This window comes from Amaranthus tricolor, chromosome 8, assembly GCF_026212465.1.
Source record: "Amaranthus tricolor cultivar Red isolate AtriRed21 chromosome 8, ASM2621246v1, whole genome shotgun sequence".
Lineage (NCBI taxonomy): Eukaryota > Viridiplantae > Streptophyta > Magnoliopsida > Caryophyllales > Amaranthaceae > Amaranthus > Amaranthus tricolor.
In genome coordinates, this window is record NC_080054.1 from 27,801,658 (window position 1) to 27,820,237 (window position 18,580).

At 31.8% G+C, this 18,580-nt stretch overlaps 2 protein-coding genes across 4 annotated transcripts; one reads left to right on the top strand and one right to left on the bottom strand.

The window, feature by feature from the left end:
• The first annotated feature begins 4,710 nt into the window (after window positions 1-4,710).
• Window positions 4,711-7,590, top strand: LOC130820679 (xylan glycosyltransferase MUCI21-like). 3 transcript variants are annotated; one of them, XM_057686138.1, is made up of 3 exons: window positions 4,712-4,913; window positions 5,000-5,155; window positions 5,956-7,590. In XM_057686138.1, exons 2-3 carry the CDS (start codon window positions 5,050-5,052, stop codon window positions 7,359-7,361), a joined length of 1,512 nt encoding a protein of 503 aa, XP_057542121.1. In that variant the 5' UTR covers window positions 4,712-4,913; window positions 5,000-5,049; the 3' UTR covers window positions 7,362-7,590. The 3 variants fall into 3 exon arrangements, with proteins under 3 accessions (XP_057542122.1, XP_057542121.1, XP_057542120.1); XM_057686139.1 differs by lacking the exon at window positions 5,000-5,155 and having other exon boundaries at window positions 4,711-4,913; XM_057686137.1 differs by having other exon boundaries at window positions 4,712-5,155.
• A 29-nt stretch (window positions 7,591-7,619) lies between these two features.
• LOC130820680 (protein RETARDED ROOT GROWTH, mitochondrial) lies at window positions 7,620-17,025 on the bottom strand. The gene is made up of 7 exons (XM_057686140.1): window positions 16,630-17,025; window positions 16,207-16,318; window positions 11,385-11,544; window positions 9,559-9,707; window positions 9,231-9,382; window positions 8,513-8,627; window positions 7,620-8,234 (listed from the first exon to the last, which is right to left on the bottom strand). Exons 1-7 carry the CDS (start codon window positions 16,908-16,910, stop codon window positions 8,094-8,096), a joined length of 1,110 nt encoding a protein of 369 aa, XP_057542123.1. The 5' UTR covers window positions 16,911-17,025; the 3' UTR covers window positions 7,620-8,093.
• Window positions 17,026-18,580: the final 1,555 nt, after the last annotated feature.

An 18,580-nucleotide genomic window follows, 5' to 3' on the forward strand; every position in this document is an offset into this window, starting at 1 on the left:
TCCAGATTCCAGATTCCGGGGAGTAAGGAAGAAGAGACAAGTGGATTGTTGGTTGTACAAATACTCTCTTTGTCCCTCTTATTTTGTATCATTTTTCATTTTAATTTGTCCCACTGATTTTACTCCTTATTTTGGCAATGGTCCTATTCTCATTTTAATCTCATCCACAAACTTATACTCCTACTTTCTCAATCTTAATCAATCATTTTTTATTTTTTTTACGTGTTTTTGTCTAATTGTTCAATTTAATTTTCCTTTCCATTAAATTTAACTTATTTTGCACTAGGTGCAAATTAAGGTATTAGGATCATCTCCATTATATTTCTCTATTACTCATGCTAGGACTTTGACACTTATTTTAATATATAAAATAAAATGTCAAAATCCTTCCTAATAAAACTCCATGAAGCAATTATAGCAATTTAATTGAGTAATAGACCATCTACTGCATTTTAAGTAATGGAAAAGATCCTGACTCTAAATTAAAAGGTATAGAGGAAGTAATAAAGTACTTTATATGTTTCAAATTACTTGCAACATTACAAATATTGTGCTATTTATTTATCATTCTTAATTTGTAATTAATTTTTTATGTATAAATTAAAACATGATTAAGTGAGATCTTTTTTGATTCGTCTTAATGCTAAAAAATATTAACATCAAATTTTTATAACTTTTATTTTACATAATAATAAGATACTAAAAATTAAATTAACGTATTAAACTATGTAAAAAAGCAAATATTAAAAGTATTTTAAAACGAAGTAAGTATTAAAAGACATAAAAGAATAACGATAGTGAGTGTTGCATAAATACATATCATCATTACATGCTTCTCATCTCATTTTAACAAAAAGTATGGTCATCAGTCGTCAATAACACAACTACCAATTCAACTGCCCCCCATTTCTCTTAGAGCAACTCTAAGTTAATACCACTTATTTGTAACCTTGATAAATCACATTCATGTAGACAAATTTAATAGGATGACTTTTATTAAATTATAATTTATTTTTTTATATTTTTTTTATTTTATTAATATATTTTTTATTTTTTATGATGATTTACAAATCACCGTAAATAATTAAGATTTTCTATTTCTTTTATATGACTCACTAGTCATATTATTACAACTCTTTGCTTATTAAAAATTACTTCACAATCTTTTTAATTTGACGTTTTGCACAAGTGGCGGCACCTGCGTAAAACTCATTTACCTGTCTAACTAACTACTACATGTGCAAATGTGCATCTATAATTTTTATTTGATTGAATTATTTTTATTTTTTTCTAAAAGTTTAAGTTTAATGTGCGACTCAAATTTAATTCTCAAAATTCCTTTTTATTTATACGATTTGTAGAACTGAACTTATCAACTTGACTCTGAGGACACTTTATTATTATTATTATTATTTTACTTTTTTTAATCGTATTTCATATCATAGAAAGAGACTTTTACAAAAAATTAGTAGGGAGTCGAACAACAAGCTAAGTACCTATATCCTTTTGGATACAAAAAGTCAGTTTTTGAAAAATGTATGTCCCAAACATGGGCCTACTAGGATTATCCAAAGAAAACAAAGCAACACCAGGTCAAGTGCGTCTTCCTCTAGCTCTCCAAAAATGAAAAAAGCTAAAGGATGAATTTGTAGTTATTCTCCTCACACTTATTATTATTATTATTATTATTATTATTATTATTATTATTATTGAATTTTTGAAACGGTGGCGCATTTGACTGCAGTTGGTGCCTTGAGATCAAACAAAGCGAATCTAATCCCAACACTATGGTTAATACTTGTATTAAGTATCATCACATCTTTCAATAACGTAAACCATCTACTTTTATTTTATAAAAATGTCCTTAAAACTTGCCTAACATGCATTTAATCAAAGTTCATTAATACTTACCTCCAAAATAACAATAAAAAATTTCATTAATGCAGTAACACAATGTATATATCATTCTCCTATAAAACAATATTCGTAGTACTTTTTTTATATATATTTAATAAGAAATATTCATATTTACCAATTTTTATATAGTAAGCTAAAAAGATAATATATACATAGATTAGCATGTAATTATTTTATAAATTTTAATTATTTTTATTGAAATATTTTATAAAGCAAGTATATTTTTACAAGCACAAACATGCCTCAACCTCAAACACAACATCTTCCCTCTAAATAAAGTTATGTATATACTCCTTGGTTACTTTCAATCTGTATTATTTTAGATTGTCTCATTTATTTTGTAATATTTTTTTATTTGGAACACTTCAAAAATAAACTCATATTGAGACAATCTGTCGCCGAGCTTGGCTACGGGATGGAGACAGGAAAGTCCTGTCGCCAAGGTTGGTTACGGGCATTTTCCGTCTCCATCTCGTAGCCATTATGTCTACAAAGTTGGCTAGGGGCATTTTTCGTCTTCATTCCGTCGCCTTTCTTTTTATATGTAGATTTTTGTTAATTTTTCTGTTTATATGATAGTTTTTGTTAATTTTTTTGTTTATATGTTGATTTTTCTTTTAGTTTACATTGTTGTATGTTGTTGTTGGTAGATTTTTTTGTTAATTGTTGATGGGTTTTTTTTTGATTTTTTAAAATTTCAGTTTTTTGTAATTTTCTATCCAAATGTTTATTTTCAAATTTTTTTTTGGTATTTGTCTGTTGGTAATTGACTATTAGTTTTTTTTTAATTATATGTTAAATAATGACTTTTTTTTGTTAATTTCAGTTTTTTAATTTCATGGTGAAAGTCCTGGTGCATTTGGTGGTTCCTATGAATCTCATAACACACGTGCTCCAGGCAGTTCGGATGGGTCTTGTATGCGATGGGGTTGTGGAAGTGGTAGTAGTCTTAGATGATTTAGATTGTTGTAAATTTTATTTAAAAACAATTTATATGTAAATTTAATATTTTAAACCTTTTGTATTATATTTGTTACATTTTTTTGTTGTCGTATGTATTTTATTTCTTATTTTAGTTTTATATGTTTTTATGTATTTATTGTTATTTTAATTAAAATAAAACCTAAAATCTAATTTATAAACTCTTAATTCTTATTAATTAATATTAAAATACTAAATACAAATTAATTAATAATATTAAAATTTTAATAATAAATAATAATATTAGAATATAAAAGGAAGGTCAGGATATGGCGATGGAATCAAAATCTGACGCAATAAATGATGACCGGATGAATACGGAATTTGGATTTGGCGACGCGAAATATGGCTACAGGTCCATTCCGTCTCTGTCCCGTCGCCATATGGGTGATGGCTATGGAATGGACCCGTAGCCATCTCGTGTTTTTTTTGTAGTGGGAATAAATCGACTAGTTTTTTAATTCAGCAAGTCTTGTATGAGATCCTCTTACCGTGAGACGGACCCATACAGATGGTCTCATATAAGCAGGTGAAGCAGCCCATACAAGATAACTGCCGTCATTTTAAGAGAAAGAAATAATAAAACACAAAAACTTGGACGAGACGGTCTCATTATGAAACTGTCACTTTGGGTCAATTTTTTGATCATTTATCAATTTTGACCTTAAAGGTATCAATTTTGAAAATTAATACATTTAAGGTCAAAATTGATACTTTTAAAATCAAAATTGAAAAATGCCCAGGTTGTTACATGCGCGAATTGGGTTGGCCTAAATTGACGGTCTCATTATGAGGCCGTCTTGTCTAGCCCACATTAAACAGTCTCACCGATGAGACAGTCTTTAAAAATAATTTGACTTTTTATATTATTCATATATTTTATTTCTCTTTTAATCTCATGTGAACAATTCAATCTATTATTTCATTTATTACCAAACATTCACATTTTTCTTCTATTTTGACAATGATCTAAAGGAACAAAATAGTATAGTCTAGAGGTTTTCATTCGGGTGATCGGGTCGGTTTCAGACGGGTGTCATTCGATTCGGTTGTATTTCGGATCGGTTATTTTTCGGCTGTGTGTTATAACGGGTCACACTCGAGTCGAGTTGGTTAGTCACAGTTCGGTTGGAGATCGGTTATTCAAGCTATTGGGTTAGCATCGGTTCAGTGTCAGTTGAAGTTCGTGTCGAGTGTTAATCGGTCTCAGGTTGTCATCGGTTACTAATTGGTTCGTTTTTGTCGGGTACAGATCGGGTTCGGGTTTTTTTTTTTAACATAATTCGGCTACGTATTATTAATTACTATTGATCGAATCAATATCAGTCATTTTTTAATTGATGACAAGATTCCCTTTACTTAAAGCAAAATAGTTAAAATGCAAATCAATTAGTAATTATTATTACTTTGTTACTTTTACTCGTTTGACCGGAAATTAAAATTATATCTAATTCGATTAAAAGTAGTTAAATAAACCTTGACCATTGATTATTAACTCTAAACATATGAAACCGGTTCGGGTACAATTTCGGTTCGAGTACTGTCAGTTCGAGTACTTTCGATTTTGGTTCGGGTTTTTGAGTCGGATAACTTTTAAACAGCTCTAGTATAGTCTGACATTAATTTCCAAGTAAATATGACTCAAAAATATAAAAAAATCAGGTTTTATCCTAATTAAAAAACAAATATACACTACTTTTCAAAAAAATCTTAAATTCAATTTTCATCAAACTTTATTATTCCCCTCAGTCTATCAATGTAATATTAAAAAAAAATAATTAAGTAGGTAGCCCTCCATCAAACATTAGTTCTATAATTATATTTATAATCATTACAGATTCCACTAATCTTCGTCTTATAAACCATGCATCATCATCAATCATCATGCCTCCATTCTTTCTTCTTGCCGGCTAATTCACGCATTATTTATTTCCAATTTTTCTTTATTATTTTTCTCTTCTATACTTATTAGTATTCCTTGGCTATATATATATTTTCTACAAATGCAGTCCCAGGTAATTTTTTCTTATATAAAGTATATTTTTTACATATATTTTATTTGTTTAATTTATGTTATTTTAAGAGAAAATTGAAGTATTAGGAGGCACCGCCAAGTATTGAAGTAAGAGGGAGTAATAATAAGTAATAAAAATGAAGAAGTTGAAGGCAGAGACATTATGCAGCAGAATCATGTTTTTCTTAGCACTCCAATTTTGTTTTATGTTCATCATCAAAACTTCTAATACTATTCATCAAGGTATTTTTTTTTTTTTTTAAATATCATATTTTACTAATTAATGACACTAATCTTGATTAATAATACTCTTAATTTCCGTTTCAATTTGTTTCTTACACTTTGATGAATATAAAAGAAAGGTTTTTACATTTTTTATTAAAGTAACCAATAAACTCAAACGGATGAAGTACTAATTAGTATTTCATAACTATTTTTTTGTTTTTTTTTTTTTTTTGAAACGTAACTATTTTTTTCTTTAATGTTAGACAATAATGTCATTTTAATTATTGATAATTTGTAAATAGTTTTTTAATTAAAAATATAAATGATACTTGGGGTAGAATGGTAAAAGAGGGGTGGAAAATTCATATGCAAGAATGGAAAACACATTTTTAGCAAAATTTTCATTATAAATATTTTTATCAAACCATTACTTCTATAGTTCTATTTATAATATACTCCTGGATTTAGCAAATATATGTCACTATATACATTTAATATTAGGCATTTATAATTTATATGGAGTGTTATTATTTAAATTGATGTCGACCAAAAATCATCAAGTAATTTTATTTATTAAAATTTAAAACTTAGTTCTTATAATAGTGGACCAAAAATAGTGTTTTTATATTTTAATGGGAAATATTAACGAAAACCTATAAATTAAAGAAAATAGAGATTCAAAAATATTAACGTAAATGGGTTATATTGATTGTGTCTTAGTCGGGTAGCTTTGATCGAGTTTTTGAGTTGAATTAAAAATTGACAGATCTATTTGCACATCGCTCTTTATAGATTGATTATTGTTCTCCTTTTTTCAGAACATAAAACATGGAAGGCAACAAAGCTAATGAGGAGCCTAGTACCATCACCAATTTATTCGCTATCGGACCACCATGAAGATGCTACTAAACCGAGCTTAAAGATGTCCTTAACACCCACTCGACATTTATCTAGCAATCCAAACCTCGTCCAACCAAAAATTTTTTGTGATCGATCCCATCGACTTTACGATTGGTGCCATCTAAAACATCCCACCATATTGCAACCAGAACGAGCTACATTCTTTACTAGATCATCCACCACCACCTCAATATCCGACCCACCTATAATAGAAAAACTTCGCCCTTACCCTCAAAAAACCAACAATAAAACAATGTCTAACATCCGCGAGATTAGACTAACCACAGAGTTATCGAACGTTTCTTGTACAATTTTTCACAACACACCGGCTTTAGTATTCAGCATTGGTGGCTTCACAGGCAATTTTTTCCATGATTTTAATGATGGTTTTGTGCCACTTTTTATCACTATGAACACCTTATTTCCAAATCAAGAAGTTACCCTAGTCATAACAGACTATACTGAATGGTGGTATGGTAAATATGAGGCTATACTTCCACAATTTTCAAACTATCCTATTATAAACCTTGACAATCAAACAGTTACACATTGTTTTTCATCTGTTGTAGTGGGTCTAATATCTCATGGACCCATGACTATTAACCCTTCTCTAATCCCACACCAAAAGAGCTTCCTCGATTTTCGAGTTTTGCTAGAAGAAGGGTATCGAAAATGTTTGGTATGGCCTCCGCCCAAGATCAAGGGTCGGCCAAGGCTTGTGTTGGTGAGTCGAGCAGGGGATGTTGGACGAGTTATACTTAATCAAGATAGTGTTATAAAGGCAGCTCAAGACGAAGGGTTTGATGTGGTGGTTTTCGAGCCATCAGCCTATACTTATCTATGTGATGTTTATCGACTGATCAATGGTAGCCACGCGATCATGGGAGTTCACGGAGCTGCCCTTACGCACTCCCTCTTCCTTCAGCCAGGTGCAGCGTTCATTCAAGTTGTGCCACTTGGTGGCGACTGGTTGGCTAAGACTTACTTTCGGAATTTAGCTAAGGGGATGAAATTGGAGTGCATGGAGTACAAGATTGAGGTAGAGGAGAGTAGTTTGCTACAAAAATATGGAAAAGATCATGTATTTATACGCGAATCAAATTCGATTGCTAGTAAAAATTGGACTGCATTGCATAATATTTACCTAAGAAAACAAGATGTTCGAATCGACATAGCACGATTCAGGGGATGTTTGAAGAACGCTTATTCTAAGGCCAAGAAATTGATGCAGCACCAAGGTTTACACGTAAAACGTCGCTCGAAAATCAAGAGATTTATTAGGCCACCAGTCTTCAGTTATACATATGGTGTTGGGCAAGAGTAAACATGCTTTTGGCATAATATTGGATATGAAGGGAGTAGAGACAAAGGTCTATAGTACTACATGTAGGAAGTCAATTTGTTTAATTATAGTCTAATTTTTGTGATATAAAGAGATGGGTTATAATTTATGATGCATATAGAGTAAAGGGTATGTATTTTACAACAACTCCAATGTAGAATTCTTTTATTTTTCAATTAACAAAATAGAAAAAGTTTTTGTGAATTCATAATTTATGTGAAACCGAACAATTGGGTCGGAACCTTTGTCGAGAACTGGTTAAGCTGTTCTTTTAACATCTCAGATGCATTAAGGAAGAAATTCACACTGAAACCGAACTTCTGTACTTGATTTTTGTTCTCGCACACATCATGTAAACCCATTTGATAAGCTGGTGGGAACCTGAAAATCTGGATATGAATCATTAATGGTTGCTCTTTTGGTTTTTATTCTTGACACGCAAATGACAAATACGAGTGTGGACATCAATGGCCCAACGGCTCATGGAAAATAATAACACAAAAAGTTCTCGATTTACAGAAATTAGGAAGTACATTTCTATGATTGAAATTCTAAGGTACTTGTACACAATAGAACACTTACTCATATTATCTAGTATTGCACTAGTAACTGAATGTACTATTTCATATGATAAGGTTAGATACAAAAAATAAAGAATCGAGTTAGCACAATGCAAAATTCGTGCCGCAAAAGATTTCACCTCCTGCTAGCAGATCATACCGAACCAGCAGCTGAGTCCCGAATGATCTCATATACTGAAATTACGTTCTCGATACTCAACAAGATGATGATGCACCACTCTAAAAGATCTGATCTCCTATTCTGCAGGACTTCTTGCAGAAAATGGATGTTGTGCTGCATTATCCCAAAAAGACATACAAAAATATTTAACTATAATTCAAGCTGACAGTTATACACAATTATTTGTAGCTTATCGCCAATCTTTTCCCTTTAGCACTCTCTCTATCCCTCTGAGTTTGCACCTTAAATTTCAAATATGTGAAAGCTTTGAGTTCTAAGGTGCAAACTCAAAGGAACAAAGGAAGTATTTATTTTTACTTTCACCCCACCAACATTTCTTGTAATAATAGTGATATATTTGATTTTTTAAAAACCAAGAATAAGGTTCATACCTCAACAAATTTCAGCTTGATATCAAGATTTCCGAAACGCTGAGTGACTTCGTACTCTTCACGAAGATACTCATTTATTTGTGCGTATTTTGCTTCCCTCCAAGCGATTTCCGATCTGAGTGATGAGAGAACAGAAACAAACTTAAATTATTTGGACAGAAGCACACTTGTAAAATCCTAACACTATTTTACTCGAATCTTAGTCCATGCTTCATAGTTCAAGCCTCATCACATAGTTATGCCATAATCATTCCACATCCCATCACCCTTCACCCTTTATTAGTATAAGGGAAGGGTAAGAAAGTACAAATGCCTCAATATAGTATGGAGAGGAGAAATTCGCCGAGAAAGAAATAATAGAAGAGAAACATTAATTAGGGTACAATTTGTTATAGAAGTTCTTTGCAGATTTTGACTTTCAAGTTTCAACAGAGATTAAGTCAATACCAGCAAGATGTTTTAACTGGTTGAACCTTGTTGCATATTACTAACATCCAACACAAAGTTGTCTCGGAATCACTAAGCATGAAAAACCTAGTACTGACTAAAAATACGAACTGTTCCCACGACCCACCCATGCTAAAGCTAACAAGCAACAGTGAAGAAAATCTATAAATTTGACAGCTGCGTGTTGCAACTGCGGGCAGCAGCAACCCATCAAAATGATACAACATAGCAGCATCATGCATTGCCATCGAATATTAAGATGACAATATACCTATCAAAAAGACCAACTTTAAGGATGACATCGGCTAGATTTGAATTTGCTCTGCCAACTAGTTGAAAGAGCTTCTTCCTACGCATTGTAAACGTTCCAGTTTTCTCCATTCCGCGATTTATGTCCGCAAATTCTTCAACCATAACATCAACCTGCAACATGCAAGGAAAAGAAAGGAGTATTAAATATGCTTCTTTTTTCAGTTCTTCATGATTCTAGGTTAGATATCAAATCAAAGAGCCTCGTCTTCACATCAGTCTAAAAGCCCTGTTAGAAAACAAGGAAACTAGAGTATATGCAGTCTCTATGGCAGAGAAAGGAGGATCACCTGGGACACAAAATAGTCTAAAGCAATGCTTTGTCCAAGCACACTTCCAATGATGCGAATACCATCAGTGTCAAGATGCTTAAGAATTATATAGTCAGCTCCACCCTGCATATCTTCAGTTAGTGTACGTTTCTCCTTTACAATGTAGTCTGCAAAATATAGAAAACATATAAAAATTGAAGACAAAGCAACCAAAGCAAATATAATAGGCAGAAAAATACAAGCACAAATTATGGAGTAATAGATTTGCTAAAAAGAGAAAAGTTCAACATTTTTTGTTAGTGATTCCCAAAAAAGGTTGCAAACATTCATCGGGTTCCTTATAAGCTATTCTATCCATTCGGAGAAACTACAAAATCACAATTGATAGTCAATAGACAATAGGTCTTGTGATTGTCAACTAATCATTCCTTTGACTTATAAGTTGTAATTATGACAACGTTCAAAATTGTGGCTTAGGTCGCGGTTGCCAATCACAATAATGGAAATGACGTCGTTGTTGTATCTTTAGATATCGGCCAAGACCATGAATATCACTTGACACTGCCTAAAACAAGTGTTTTCTTACACGCTTATGATGTGTATATCATCAATTCGATAGATTTAAGAACGCTTAAGATACGGTTATACTACATAGGTATGTCACTCAAATTCATATACCATGAGGCATGAGTGTCTGTCTTGAGTCTCTTGTCTGTTCTATGAAAACTTCCCAAGAGTTTGAACTAAGTTGAGGTGTCCATGTGTCAAGGGTCCAACACAAGTACTTGAGGTAAAGAAAAGAGTAGCTACATGTGAGAATATAGTATTGCTTATACCTACATAGGAAATATGAACAACGTAATCCATGTGATTAAGAAACTTAATCATCTTTAGATTATAGTATTGCTCTTACATGTGAGAATCAGTCATTCATATGATCATAGCCAATTACCCTATAGTAAGTGAACCATCATTTAACTTCACCGTGTTGCTGTAAATATCAATATGTTGGTTTTCACAACAAAGTTACAGAGATCAAAATGGTGTTAGGGGTTCAAATGAATCTTGAAACTAACTAGCACAAATCTGGGATGGAGATTACAGCAAGAAGATCAAACCAAATGTATATGTTGGCTTCCCATTATAATTTTAATGATCACATTAATTCTATGTTTGACATCACAAAACAAACCTTATCCTTTATCCACCAACGAGAAATCTGTTAAAATACATATAATCTCCTACTGTTATTACCTAAAACACAACTAGAAAAAATAATAGAATTCCAATATAACATACATTAAGATATTCCAAAGCTTTTGTGCAACACTCACAACACTCTTTAACATATATACTTAACCAACACAATATAATTCCAAGCATGCTAAACTCCAGATCTTGTATACTTATCTCCCTTTCAAAATCTTTTTGCAAAATTATTACCAACATAATATGATGGTTCTTTCTATTGGTAGAACTAGGATCCCAAATAATCAGCCCAACCCAATTAAATTTTATCAACTTTAAGGCTTCACTTCTACAGTTTGAATGATTTTCTCTGACCAACACAACCAACTGTCCCAGTCTCCACCCATCTCTGCACATCTTGAACACATGACCCAATAAAGGATGCAAACTTCAAAATCCAAATATCAAAAAATTTATTACTTCACCAAGACAGTCCGATACTCAGTCGCCCAAACTACCTCGCGTGAGGGAAAATTCACTAGAAAAACACAATAAAAAATGTGGCAGTAAAGTTAAATTTGATGCGCCATAGATTCTACACGTGATATTTCATTCAAGATAACTGTACAAAATTGAAATTCTCAAAAAGAAATTACCATCTTTCCTCATTTCTGGAAGCAATCCGGAAGCATGTTTTCTAGCAATATTCAAGAAGAAATCAATTTCATGATCCTCGACATTGAAGAGAACAGCAGATCCATATTGGAATACCACCATATAGCGGTTGCAGATAACACTGTTTTCAACTCCCATGCCCTGGACAAAAGGCCAGACATAAATAAAGGGAAATGAATCCTTCAAATTTATCCAAAACCAAAAGGCTCAATTACAATTGAAAGAAACTCAAAACTTCTACACAGTGCACTAAGCTATACCCAGAGTCTAGCCTAAACTCATAACAAAACTTCAAGCTCATCTGCAATAAAGGAGTTTGCAACTTGTATCACTGCTTATGCGTCCCAATTACCATTATAACAATGCACAGTGATATTTACCGGATACAATGATACACACTACTTGAGTTTGTGGTCAACAAAAGAAAAGCGTTTTCACCATGGACTAGGTGGGAGCCGCTTATAGTTAATGTCAATGAAACAAAGTATTTCAGATCCAGTATATTTGACTGGTGAACCTAGGCTGAATGAGAAACCCTCAATGCCCAATTCTCCCAATTGTTAACGACTTGGATGCAAGCTGCATTTTATACTTCCGGATATAAACAGCCACAAGGATAACAAAGGTTTTGCAACAAGATTGACAGAATAGAGGGTGTTATAATCCCGATCCCGCATCTTGGCACTTTGTTCATTCTGTAAACCCGGAAAAATTGTGCTTTATATATAGGAAAAAATGTAAAAAAGTACCAAACAAAAATTTTTTTTTCAAAAAAGTACCTAATAAATTTTTTTTTTCAAAACAGTACCTAATAAAAAATTTTCTTTTCAAAAGAGTACCAACTAACGGCTGGGGTTAAGTTTTCCGTTATCTTTTTTACCCATCTTTAAAAAGAGTACCTAATAAAATTTTTTTTTCAAAAGAGTACCTAATAAAATTTTTCTTTTTAAAAAAGTACCTAATAAAATTTTTCTTTCAAAAGAGTACCTAATAAAATTTTTCTTTTCAAAATAGTACCTATTAAAATTTTTCTTTTCAAAAGAATACCTAATAAAAAAACTTTTTTTCAAAAGAATACCTAATAAAATTTTTCTTTTCAAAAGAGTACTTAATAATTTTTTTTTTTAAAGAGTACCTAATAAAATTTTTCTTTTCAAAAGAGTACCAAGAACACAACATAATTATCCAATACAAACACAACATCATATATAACTCTTAGAACATCATCTATAAAAAAGTTCACACATCATCCAATATAAACCTAGAGGTTCATTACAAACACAAAATATGACAAATGTTTGAAACTTGACTACTTTGGTCTACTACATCATTAACATAGCTTGATTGTTGTTGACTGCCTTGTGTTGGTGTAGACTTGTCCGGCTTCTTCCTCCTTACAACATGTTTAATCCTTCGTTGACCACAATTGGCTGTGGTTGTGGTTTGAGATAATTTTGTTGGATTTGTGATTGGATTTTGTTTTTTTTTTCAATTACTTTGTTTTAGGTTGTGTGACCTCAACCTATTAAGATTAGGATTTACTTTGGAGGTTTTTTTGTGACAAAACATAATACTACTGTGTATGATTGGAAGGGTTTTAGGATTAAGACATTAAAAGAAGAAGTTTGTTACTTTGAAATTGCACATTTGATTAAGAATGATTGTGGTTTGGATGATGTGAGAAGGATTTGGTATAAAAAAAGGGGTATACTTTATTTGATGGGAGAAGTGAAATTAAAGATGATAAAGATATCCCTTCCTTTTTAGAATCTCCTGAAATTGATGGATGGTACCACTTGTGTATTGTACATGGAGGGGATAATATGGGGGGAAAATCCAAAGTTGACCAACTTTCCTCAAAACTCACCAAAAAAGCATCTGCCTCATTTAAAGTACCCTCCTCTTCATCACTTACATCTAAAACACCTTCCTCTTCATCTTCAAAGCAAATTCCAATTAATGATGTACAAGGTAAGTGAAGTGATTTAAATGATAGTGATGATTCATCTTATGAGTTAGTTGATGAAGATGATGAGTGTGATGATGATTCATTCACTAAAAATGTGAATTTTGATTTAGATGTTGTTGTGTGTAGTAAAGATGTACAAGATGAACTTGATACTGAGTTTAGGGAGGAAAAAGCAAGAGATGTTTATGTGCGCAATGAGGATGAAGAAAATGAATCCGAAGATGAACTTGAGAAATTGGATGAAAATAATGAAGCAAGAAGGATAAACCTGGTCACAGGCATTGGCCAACTTCTCAATTGGATAAGCCTCTTCCTCCACCTCTTAGAAATATGCCAGGAAGACCCACAAAAAACAAGCGAAAGCCCGAGTTTGATGAGGGTAGAGATGGAAAGAAGAAGAACAAGAATTTTGTTGAAAGGGACTTCAAGCAAAACAAGTGTGGGAACTGTGGAGGGCTTGGCCATTACAAGAAGACTTGAATCAAATGAGGCATCCACTAGTGCAGCACCAGTTAAAGGAGGAAGATCAAAAAAGCATCCTAGTATAACTCCACCAACTACATCATTACCCCTACAGCAACTCAAACCACAACCACAACCAATTATGGTCACGAAGAATTAAACATGTTGCAAGGAGGAAGAAGCCGGACAAGTCTACACCAACACAAGACAGTCAACAACAATCAAGCTATGTTAATGATGTAGTAGACCAAAGTAGTCAAGTTTCAAACATTTGTCATATTTTGTGTTTGTAATGAACCTCTAGGTTTATATTGGATGATGTGTGAACTTTTTTATAGATGATGTTCAAAGAGTTATATATGATGTTGTGTTTGTATTGGATAATTATGTTGTGTTCTTGGTACTCTTTTGAAAAGAAAAATTTTAGTACTCTTTTAAAAAAAATTATTAGGTACTCTTCTGAAAAGAAAAATTTTATTAGGTATTCTTTTGAAAAAAAAAATTTATTAGGTATTCTTTTGAAAAGAAAAATTTTAATAGGTACTATTTTGAAAAGAAAAATTTTATTAGGTACTCTTTTGAAAAGAAAAATTTTATTAGGTACTCTTTTGAAAAGAAAATTTTTATTAGGTACTCTTTTAAAAAGAAAATTTTTATTAGGTACTCTTTTTAAAGATGGGTAAAAAAAATAACAGAAAACTTAACCCCAGCCGTTAGTTGGTACTCTCTTGAAAAGAAAATTTTTTTATTAGGTACTGTTTTGAAAAGAATATTTTATTAGGTACTTTTTTGAAAAAAAAAATTTATTAGGTAATTTTTTACATTTTTTCCTTATATATATATATTACTTTGTCTTTCATCTTCAAGAGGAAGTTAATTGTATGTCTTTTACTAACGCTCGTTGCATATATGACAAAAAGAACGAAGAATAAGGAAAGTATTTCATTTTTAGGGTCAGACATCGGGATGCAGTGGACTCAATCAGCGCTTGCTAATTAAGGATGTAAAAATTAAGGGGTAAAATCTGCCTGAGAAATCACTGAGGTGGTAAATTTGTTCCTAAACTTAAGCATATTTAAAGGAGTGTAGATTTCCTTTCATGCATCCCTAACAAGGCAATGGAAGGTGAAGAAGACAAATTAAAGAAGAGAAAGTGGCCGGAGGGAATGGTGAATGATAAGTCCAATTATTTGTGCTTATAGCACATACTTTTATACTCCTTTTTGGGTGATTAGTGGCATATTTTAGGAAAATATAACTAAGGTTGCTCCATTTGTGTATTTATATTGCTTTATGAATATATATTTGCAGTTCGGCAATACTAGTCCATGCTAGAGCAATAAATTTATGACAGAGACAATATGTTAGAACATAGAACTTAGGGGTAGTACCCACCGCAAACATCATCATCATCCTACCCAGTGTATCCCGCTCTTAGAAAAACTATGGACAGGGTCTGGGAGGGAAGGACGGCGACAACTCATACCCATAAAGGAGAGCACGGTCAAAAGAGTCGTCCGACTCGAGAAAGATAAGGAGACGTAGCTATACGGAAAAGATAAGTAAAATGCATATAAATAAAATATATAAGTAGAACCAACTACAAAAGAAAACAAAAAACTAATAATAAAAGGAACGAGAAAAGCAAGATGGCAAGAATACGAAAAGGTAATCTAAGAGGACATCAGCAGTCAAAAACATGAATATTGCGCCTCCAACTACCTCTATTCCTAGTTAGGAATCAGAAAGGTTTAACTCATTTAAGTCAACTTTTATTTGCTCATCCTAAGTTCTTCTGGGTCTTCCTTGACTTCTCTTACCCTCTACTATAATGCTTTCTACCCTCCGTACAAGGGCGGCAAAGATCTTTCTCTGTAGATGTCCAAACCACCTCAATCTATTTTCGCGCATTTTTCCATAAATAGGGGTTACCCCTAGTTTGTCCCTAAACTCTTGGTTCCTAATTCAACCCATCAATGTGTGCCCACACATCCACCTTAGCATACGCATTTCTGTAACTTTCATCTTATGTTCAAAAATCTTCTTTACAGGCCAACATTCGATCCCATATAGCAGAGCAGGTCTGAAAATTCACATCTCCTATTCAATTTACCCATCTCATTTAGCTAGTGTTAATTCTACTATCATAGTGTCGTATGAAATTCCAACTGTAGCCCACAAAACACGCGCAAATTCATTACCCAAACCAATTGATATAATGAAGACTAAAAATCTTTAAAATCCAATGGAACAAGCCTCCCACATCAAAGATGTCAAAACAATCACATAGCAACGTAAATGAAAGAAAAGGATTTATTATAAACAAGAGGCAGCTCAAAGTGAGCAAAAAAGAAACCTAGAAACTGTCTTACAATCATATCGGAAGGTAGACTACAAAATCTGAATGTCACATAATTTGAGGTGCGAGAGGTTGGAGGAACAACATTCCCAGCATTCTCTGCCTGCATGCTCCTCAAGTTGATACTGCCAAAACCACGACTCTAAGAAGCCAAATGATAATAAAATAAAATAAAATAAAAACACAGAATACAGCAATGAGACAAGGTGCACAAGATGAAGTCAATCCCCAAAAGTACAAACTACAGTAAGTTGACGGTCATTAGACATTCAAAAATTAATTCCGATGTGATCTTAAATCATACAAATCAGCCACAAGAACAACACCAGTAAGATTGCAATAGGTAATCACAGAAAACACATATCTAAAACTACAAATAAATAACCCAGATTAAGAAAATGTGAAATCATAAGTAGAAAAGGTGAAAAGGGCAAACCTTGTAGAAAGAAAATAAGCTTTAACAGTAATTTTAGCAGTTTCATAATCATCCTCTACATAATTGTGGGAAAAATCACGAAAACCATAATCAAAATCTTGTGAAAGAGCAGCAGAAGATGAGGAAGGAGAAGAGAAGGGTTTGAAACGATGAAATTGAGTAGTGGGATCTGAAGACAAAAAGGAAAGAGAGGGCAACTGAAAAGTGTACGGAAGCACGGAAGATGGTGGCGAGAAGGAGGTTAGACGGCGGAGGAGACGGTATGCTGCCCATCTCCCCATTCACTATGACGTTGATAACGGTGGTTTGTTCATCAACTTCTTCAATTTCGTTCTAAGGGTGGATTGGTTAGTAAAAAATTAATCTTTTCTTAGATAATAGTAATAATTACAACCGGTTGTACATGAAATTTAAGAAATTCTTTCTATTATCAATTATTTTAATTTTCTTAGGGAATCTAACATAAAAATTTTAAATAATTAATATTTTATGTAATTATTTAAACTTTTTAAGAAAAATAAAAAGAAAATACTAAAATATATAAAATATTTTATATTTTTAAAGCAAATACAACATTAAATTAAATTACATCAAAAAATTATTAGATTTTTTCTTATATAGAAGTACAACCCTAACTTAGGGTCCCTAAAGGCCATATATCATTCTCCTTTTTTTAATAAATAATATAAAAGTTTTAATGTTTGATTCATTCCAATTCATTATATTAATTTTTTATTATTTTAATTTTTGCAATTAAAGATATTAAAAATAAGGGAAATTTCACATGATAGCATCTAATTTTCATGAAACGCCAGCGGTAGCACTTTTATAAGATTTTTCCACATGGTAGTATCCAGTTTATGCACTATCTAACTGTCATGGTATTTTCTGTTAAATTCTTGTTAATTTTTGTTTAATTTATTATTTTGTAAGATTTTTTCTACATGGTAGCTCAAATTATTGGCATTATAAAGTTCAAAATGTGCATTACAAACACTAATAAATAATTCAAAAGGGGCATTTTATAAGCTCAAAAGGTGCATTTCATAAGTTCAAAAGATACATTTCAAGCACTAATAAATATCTACGTAATCGTTACAACATTTAAGAGAGTTGATAAATTAATCCGTGAATTAAACATTAAAATGGTGAATTAAATATTTGAGAGCAAAAACTGCATGCTACCATGTGGAAAAATCTTACAAAATGATGAATTAAACGGAAAATGCTACGGCAGTTAGATAGTGTATAAACTAGATGCAACCATGTGGAAAAATCTTACAAAAGTGATACCACTAACGTTTCATGAAAACTTGATGTTAGCATGCGAAATTTTCCTAAAAATAAAAACAGTGTATTAAATAAAGTAAAAACCAAAAATTTAACAACTACTCTCTCCATTCTTTTAAGTTCTTCCATCTTACTATAACGGGCAGTTTTATAAATTCTTCTATTTTAGAATACTTTCTATTTTTAGAAAGTTTTTATCCCACTACTATTTTAATTAAAATAATACCCAATACAATCAAAGATTCTTTTTTTCATAATATGTGTGAAAAACCCAAAGTAAAAGAACTTAAAATAACGAATGAAGTAGTTTAAACCATTTAAAACGTAATATTATTTTAAACGTAAGATTAATTAAACCGTCATTTGACTTTTTAGGATAAATGTGGGTGAATAGATAACGTGCTTATGTCATAACAATATATGTCAATATCCAAGTCTTAATTTTAATATTTTATAGCCGAGATGAACAAATTAAGATCTCAAATATTATCCCCGTTTTGAAATATTCGTTCTACTGAGACTATTCATCCTTTAAGCATATTTTATATATTGCGGTTAATGTGTGAAAAAAATATAGTCAAGTGGTATTTTGTTTGAATCGTCTAATTGCATACTTTCATAATATTAAATTTTTATAATTTTTAGATGTATATAGTTCAAT